The 8,480-nt window shown below is 38.6% G+C and overlaps 1 protein-coding gene across 1 annotated transcript; it reads right to left on the bottom strand.

Annotated features, from left to right (window-relative positions):
• Positions 1-4,482: 4,482 nt before the first annotated feature.
• LOC102486817 (olfactory receptor 56B4) lies at positions 4,483-5,314 on the bottom strand. The gene is given in 2 exon segments (XM_006162017.2): positions 4,483-4,573; positions 4,575-5,314. Coding segments are annotated over 2 exon segments (831 nt in total).
• Positions 5,315-8,480: the final 3,166 nt, after the last annotated feature.

Here is an 8,480-nt window from a genome sequence, read left to right as displayed (position 1 = left end):
AGAGACATAGAGACAGAAAGCGAGAAATCACCCCCCAGGGGGGATGGTCATGCCGTAATCCCTTCTCCTCCGTTCTCCTCTCAGGATCGTGGGCACGCACGCACATGCGCCCGGCGTGAGTTTTAAGCCACTGGGTCCGGGACGCGAACCGCAGTCGACTACATGGGAGTTCAGCGACATAGCCATTACGCTAACTGCTGGTTCCCAACTATGAGATTTCTTGTACCAATATTTGTGTTGACATGTTTTTACTTCTTTGGGGTACATACCTAGGAGTATAGCTGCTAGCTCATATGGTAACTGTATGTTTGAGGGACTATCAAACTATTTTTCATAGCAACTGCACACTTTGCAGTCCCACCAGCAGAGTACAAGAGTTTATATTTCCCTCCACATCACTACCATTTTTTATTATCTTTTCTATTATAGTTATTCCAGAGACATGACATGGTATTTCATTACGGTTTTCATTTATGTTCCATGGTGACTGATCTTGTTAGGTATCTTTTCATATGATTGTCAGTCAATGTGGCAAACCTTTCTTTGAGAAATAATTATTATTTATTTTTCTCATATTAAACAACTGTTCACTGTATTTGCCCATTTTAAATCAGGCTTGCTATACATATAACTTGAAAACTCTATTGGTGAGACACTGTTCTCCTGGATCGCTTTCTTTGTCCAAGGTTTTCTTTATCTCATTGAGTATATTTAAGGCACTTAATTTCAAGATTTTCTTAGTAAGTCCTATTACCTGATCTTTCTCAGACATAGTTCTTAATTTCTTTTTACCCCTGTGGATAGGTTATTCTTTATTATTTTAATATTATTTATAACAAGCTAGACAATGAAAGACAAATACTGCATGTTATCCCTCACTTGTGAAAGAAACAAAATTTGGTTGCATAGAAGTGAAGAATAAAATGGGGTTCACCAGAATCTGGGAAGAGAAAGGAGTGGGAAAGATAGGAAGAACTTGGTTAGCAGATAAAGAAGTGTAGTTAAATAAGAGAAATGAGTTTGGGGGCACTAAGGCACAAGAGAGCAATGTAGTGAATGACAATTTAGTGTGGAAGTCCAAATAACTAAAAGAAAGGAACTTGAATGTTCACAACACAAAGTAATGATAAATATTAGAGGTAATATGTTTATTGCCCTGGTTTCATTATTATATATGTACGCATATATTGAACAATCACACTATATTGGGATATGCATTGTGGACAGACTAGGATCGCATGTGATTGACCATGTTTCAAATCTGGTGGCTTGAAAAACACACTAGGCGTGTGTGCATGCCGAAATACTTTAATATGGGGAAATAGAGGAAAATGTACATGAGCATGACCATGTCAAATTGTGTGCAATTTCTCTTCCTGGGGATTGCACACACTCCTGGGAATAAAAAAAAAAAAAAAGCAAAGCAAAGAAAAAAGACTGTAACAATTGTATAAAGCAAACAAGTGGGAAAATATGACACACACAAAACAAAGTGGGATCATTTTTACACAGAAACTGAGTGCACAGCCATTCTTTCTGTTGTGCCAAAATTTTTGCTAAGACTCCATTTTCATAGGTCACATATTTTCAATGGATCGAGAGACACTTTCTCTGGTGTTTGAGAGAAGCTGTCAATCTGGGCTGCTATACATAGACTCCTGCTGTGGATTTTTTTTTTTTTTTGAGAGGGTTTTTTTTTTTCCACTATAGGGCGCGTGCGCTCGCCAGACAGACAGAGAGAGACATAGAGACAGAAAGCGAGAAATCACCCCCCAGGGGGGATGGTCACGCCGCAATCCCTTCTCCTCCATTCTCCTCTCGGGATCTTGGGCATGCACGCACACGCGCCTGGCGTGAGTTTTAAGCCACCGGGTCCGGGACACGAACCGCGGTCGACTACGTGGGAGTCCAGCGACATAGCCATTACGCTAACTGCTGGTTCCCGTGCTGTGGATTTTTAAATAAGTAATAAATGAAAAATAATTATATGGATGAACAAGTTTGGAAGTAGCTTTAGAAATGGATCATTATAGCCATTGAGTGGTGTTGTCTAAACTGCCGAGCCTCAGTATTGTGAGTTATCACTAGACAGACTTATCTAATCAACCCACCCAAGTCTCTATTTGCTTTTTGTAGAAAAAAATTACGTATAATCCTTCAGCTTCCTACCTAAGAGGGCTACTATGAATATTACATAAAATAAGTTGGTTCATTTTGTAGAAAAGTGTTTTTGCAAGGTGTAAAGGACTCGCAGAGTTAGATATTATGACTCTGATGCTCCAGGGTAGAAACAGTAGGAGACAGGGTCCTGCCGAAGCCCTTTTCTTGACTTCCTTTCTCCTGTCTCTCCTTATTGCATGATCACTTCAATCTGAATCAGAGGCCACTGTCCCAGAAAGGTGAAGTGTCCTCTCCTTTTGGAGCAAGTCAGTAATGCTTCTTGACTAAATTCTGCAAGGTGTACTCATATGTAGACTTCCTGGGGTCATCCATGTGCCAGGAAGTTTTCATTGACACACAGTATTCAACAGGTCATGTTATCTCCTATGAATCATTGTATCATAAATAGAGCGCTTATTAAGCACGTATTGTGTGTAGAGTTCTGTATTAATGTTAAAGGTACTGGATGAACATGTGTTTGGGATCTTTTATTCAAAAAGTGTGCATTTTGTTTAGATGAGTAAGCCCTAAAAATTGATTTAGACTTAATTAATGGGTTATGTGAAACTATTTTTTTAGGGCATTTCTCTGACCCTTTGTCTTTCTTTCCTAGTATCAAAAACTTTGTCACATAGGTCAATATTTATTTGTGTATATCATATTTTAAAGCATGTTTTCTTTATTATGTCTTGATTGTTCAGAGCATGCCTGTGACTTAGCCCAGCAAAAACATTATTAAAATTTTAACGAGAGATATTGAGCCATAGAAAGGTTTCACATGTTGCCCAAGTTCACACAGAAATTCTGGAAGAGAGTATCAGTAAGAGGGAGAAGAGTGGTGTGGTTACTCAGTGTGAATTCCAAGGACTTGAACCCCAGTGCCCCAGCTGAGAAACTGCTGTCAGGGCCCAGTGTATAAAGGCCAATACCTTGTTCCTTTAGCTGTAATCTGAAAATAATTCTGTACCTGCTTCTAGAGTTTTTGTGAAGGTTTTATCGGATCTTTCTATCTGTCTAACCATCCATCCATTTGTCCACATCTTACAAAACTTTTGGGACCATTTGAAATCCTTAGTAAGAAAAGATTTTGAACGTTCTCATCAAATAAATGATAAGTATATAAGGTGATAAGCATGGTAAATACTATTTTTTGATTTTATACAATGTATACATACATTAAAACATATTGTACCACATTAATATATTCAATAATTATATGCCTATTAAAAAACAAACAAGTGAATGGTACTTAGCACTAGTTCTTCTTTCTTTAATTTTTATTCAGTTTTTTTCCCCAAATGAAATTTTTCTTTTTTCAGAACACATTTTTTATGTTATGAAAACATTTCCTTTTAAAAATTATTATTATTAGTAATACATTAAATTGCTATACCTTTTTTAGATTGTTAAGAGACTTTACCCAGCATGATTGACACCTCAGTCCAGCCCAGCTGAGACTATTATACACATCCTCATCAACAGATAATAAATCTTATCTGTGTCCCACAAGTGTCTTTGGAAAGCACACAGAGACCAGCAGATGACATAACTGTTAGTTTGAGTCTTAGACCTGGCTGTTGGAAGCCCATGCTGGATGTGTTGTGTGAGCCTGTCCAAAGTCCTGAGAGGAGAATGGAGGAGAAGGGATTGCAGTGTAGCTGTCCCCCATGGAGTGATTTCTCATTTTCTGTCTCTCTGTCTCTGGCAAGTGTATGTGCCCTGTAGCAAAAATATCTCTTATAAAAGAGAATAAAACACATAAATATGTAAAAGTTAAATTCATGTTGACTTTATTTTGAAAGGCTGTATTTTCTATTATAAGTAATACTAGGTTATCACTAGTAATACTAGGTTTTCAGGACTGTCATGATGTATTTTTCTGTGTCATGACTTTCCTGACAACCCAGTAAAGTAATCTCTTTTATGAATAATTTTTTGCTTTCATTTAGATCATTATCTTTTGGGTAATTTCTGTAAATAGAATTCCTTAGAAAGAATTTCAATAAGTATAAATGTTTCAGTAAGTATAAATGTTTTGACAAATTTAGGTATTTTGGGGCTATTGTTAATAGTCCTACGGATGTGAAAAACTACCTATCAACCTGGCATCAGTAGTCAGGCCTTTCCATTTTGTGTTCTTACTTATTTTCTAGGTAATAGAAAACTTCAGTGTAATTTTAATGTGCATTTTTGAAGAGTGAGGCTGATGGTTTTTCGTTGGTTTTCCCCTGGTTAGTGGCAAATGCAGATCACAATTCAGAGTGATTGAGAGCTGAAACTTTGGCCCTTTCCTATCACTTTAAAGGTCTCCTAAAGCTGGAGTTATGTGGTGGACATATCTTTTCTCAGCCCAAGCAGCCTCTGAAAGCCCAGTCTGAGCTCGTTCATTCTGAGCGCATAGACCATGGGGTTTGCAGGTGCTCAGAGCCTTGTACAGGGCTTCTGCTGAGCTCAGCCTCAGCACAGAACGCAGGATTAGGGCATAGGAAGAAAATACAAGAGCCATGTCACTCCCAATCAGGATCCATGCTAAGAAGAGTTGGTAAAATTTGTTCACAGTGATGTCATCACAGGCCAGACTGATAACTCCCCAGTTGGAGCAGAGGCAGTGGTCAATCTCATTCCTGGAGCAGTAGTGTCTCTGGGAAGCCAGTACCGGCACTGGGATCATTAACAAACCATTTCTCAGTACCATGAATCCTGTGGTTTTGACGACAAAAGCATTAGTGACAATGGAGGGATATTGAAGAGGGTGACAGATGGCTACATATCGGTCTATTGCCATGCAGAGGAAAATGCCTGACTCCATGCTGTAGAAACAGTGGATGGCATACATCTGAACCAAACACTCAGGGATGCGTATGGCCTTGTCATCAAACCAGAAGATGGCCAGAATCTTGGGCATGATGGTGGTGGCCAGACCAATGTCTATTATTGCCAGGATAGCAAGGAACTGGTACATGGGCTGGTGCAGGGTTGGCTCACGGTGGATGGTGGTCATGATGAGGCTGTTGGCACCAAGGGCTAAGAGGTAGAGCAGAGCCAGGGGCAGGGAGAGCCAGTGCTGCCAGCTGTGAATGCCTGGGAGCCCCATCAGGATGAACTGGGTTATCTGGAGGCTGAAATTGTTGGCAACACTGGTGGAGGTCTCCATGCCACACGTGCTCCAGTCTCAATGTCTGTCTGTGAAACTGAAATACGATGGAAGTTGTGTTTGAAAGTTCAGCCGAAGGTCCTTTGAGGAGCCCTTCAACAGTGACCCAGTTCCTTTTATTCATGAATGATACTTTACTTCTTTTTTGGCATCTGTTAATATTGTACAGAGAGGAACAACAACAACAAAAAGCCCAAATACAGAAAAGTTGGAACAATTGTTTGTTATTACTAACTGTATATTTAATAAACATGTTTAAATATATCTATGGTAACCTTATTCTGAATACGTGTTAATATTTGGTTTACTTTGATTTTTCTGTGTTTTTTTTTTTTTTTAAAGAAAGATATTTGTTACAGGGAGCATGTGCTCACAGAGAGACAGAAAGCAAGAAATCACCCTGTAGGGGGTTTGGCAACACCACATTCCCTTCTCCTCCACTCTCCTCTTGGGTTTTTGGGCATGTACGACATGAGTTTAAAGCCTCCGGGTCCAGGACTCGAAAACTGTTGTCAGTCATGTGAGAGTCCAGCGATGTACCTATTATGCCATCTGCTGGTCCTTGTTTTCTTAATTGTAATGGCTGCTTTATATTTTTGTATTTTATATCCCATAATTTACTGACCAATTTACTTCCAAGATTACTTCCACTGGAACCTGCTCTGTGTCATAGAGGTTAAGTCCTGCATTGGAGAGAGCTAGATCCCACATGGTAGACTGTGGTTCAAATCCTAACCCAGGGGTTTTACTAACACATTGTGTTTGTGTGTGTGTGTGTGTGTGTGTATGTCTCAAATTCTGAAAGGATGGGGAAATGGAGAAAGAGGGATTGCAGCATTACATGCTCCATTGGGGGGATCAGGTGCTATCTCTTTTTCTCTCAAGCACATGTGTCCTTTAGCAATAACAAAAGGATGTCTATCAGGACCAGCAGGACTGTGGTTTGAATTCCAGATCCAGTAGCTTAAATCTCACTCTAGGCTGTGTGTGTGCGTGTGTGCCCAAAATTCTCCTATCTCTTTTTCTCTCAAGCACATGTGTCCTCTGGCAATAACAAAAGGATGGCTATCAGGACCAGAAGGACTGTGGTTCAATTCCAGATCCAGTAGCTTAAATCTCACTCTAGGCTGTGTGTGTGTGTGTGTGTGTGTGTGTGCCCAAAATTCTGAGTGGAGAATGGAGGAGAAGAAATTGTAGTATGGCCATCTCCCCTGGGAAGTGATTTCTCACTTTCTGTCTCTCTGTCTCTCTGATGAGCATACATGTCCTATAGGAAAAAGCTCTCTTAAGAAATAAAAGATGTCTATCAAGTAGAATTTCAAAAGTGGTATGTACAAAGTGCATAATCACCTTAAATTTAATTTGAATAGCACTTTAATTTTATTGCAAGATATATTTTGTACATATGCTAAAAAGTCAAATAAAATGAAAAACATAAACAATACTTCTGTGTGTTACCTTCTCAAATCCCTTTTTTTTTCACCAGAGGCAGCCAGTACTATTAGTTTCTTGGAAATCCTTCTAGAGATAGCCTATGGGTTGATAAGAATTTATATACTTTTTCATAGAGATAAAAGCAAATTAGAGACCAGCAGATGGTGGAATGGCTACGTCACTGGACTCCCACGTAGTCGACCATGGTTCAAGTCCTAGACCAGGTTGCTTGCTTAAACTCACACTGGGTGCATGTGTGTGTGTGCCTAAGATCCTGAGAGGAGAATGGAGGAGAAGGGATTGCAGCGTGGCCATCCCCTGGGGAGTGATTTCCCACGTTCTGTCTCTTTGTCTCTGTCTTTCTGGCAAATGCATATGCCCTATAGTAATAACCTCTCTCTCAAAAAAAAAGGCAAATTACTATTAACATATTAATCATACCTGTCTCCTTTCTCTGTTTTGATTTTGGGTCTGAAACTTGAATCATGCAGTTGGCATGTGGGATCTAGTTGCCTTAACCATCATGCCACTGGCTGACCCAATGTGCTATAACTTAATAAGAACTTTTAATGAACATCTAATTAATTTATAATATGTTACTGCTATAAAAATGATGTTCTGAATATACTTGTTCTTATAGTTTTAATGCACATATGTAAGACTATCCATAGAATAATTTCCAAGAACTGAATTGCTAGGTGAAATGGAAAAAACTGATTTTGATTACTATTGCCTAATTGTCTTTTGAAGAGGTTATTCTGATCCATAGGAGAGTGTATAGAAATTTTGAATGCCCTTTATATACACTGAAAGATTCTCCACACATGTATTTAGCATTTTACACACCCAAATTTGTTCATGAGTGCATGTGTTTGTCATATCTGTGCCAAAATAAAGAGTTTTAATTTTAAAACATTTATTAATAGAACAACAGAAGTTGATATTTCCATTTTGGTTTAGTTTTTTACTTTATTGTCTAGTAACCTTTAACATTTTCAAAGATTTTTTTTTTTTGAGAGGTTTTTGCAATAGTGCGTGCGCATTTGCCAGAAAAACAGAAAGAGACAGAGATACAGAAAGTGTGCAATCACTCCCCAAGGCGGACGACCATGCTGCAATCCCTTCTCCTCTAGTCTCCTTTTGGGACCTTGGGCACGTACGCACACGTGGCTGGTGTGAGTTTAAGCCACTGGGTCTGGACTCGAACTGCGGTTGACTACAGGAGTGTCCAGTGACACAGCCATTATGCCAACTGCTGGTCTCTCAAAGATTTATTTTTGATATACTCACTTATTCATTAATTTTCTAGTTGTCTTACTTTCTATTCATCATTTATCAATGTATTATTTTCCATTGTCTCTTGTCCAACCTGTCTCATACTACTAAATAATGTTTCAAAGTGCTTAGGATGGAGTCTGACAGCACAAACTTAATGTGTAGAAGTTTCAGGATAGCTTAAGAATATTACTTCTACTTGTTGAATTATCTGGAAATAACTCCTTAAATGTATTTTTTATTAAATTATATATATATATATATCTTTAAATTTACACACACAAATACATTTAAAATTTTATGTAGTCATACCATTACTTGCACTTTTAAAATAAATTATTTCATGATGTTAAGCGGGAGGATCTATTTTCACAATTCCCTATTTACCAAGTACGTTCTGTGTTAGACTCCAGGAGGAAGGCTTCTCGTTGCACTTTCTACTGGCTAAACGGTTCAG

This window comes from Tupaia chinensis, unplaced genomic scaffold, assembly GCF_000334495.1.
Source record: "Tupaia chinensis unplaced genomic scaffold, TupChi_1.0 Scaffold139491_1, whole genome shotgun sequence".
Taxonomy (NCBI): Eukaryota; Metazoa; Chordata; class Mammalia; order Scandentia; family Tupaiidae; genus Tupaia; species Tupaia belangeri.
This window is presented reverse-complemented; position numbering and strand designations above follow the sequence as displayed.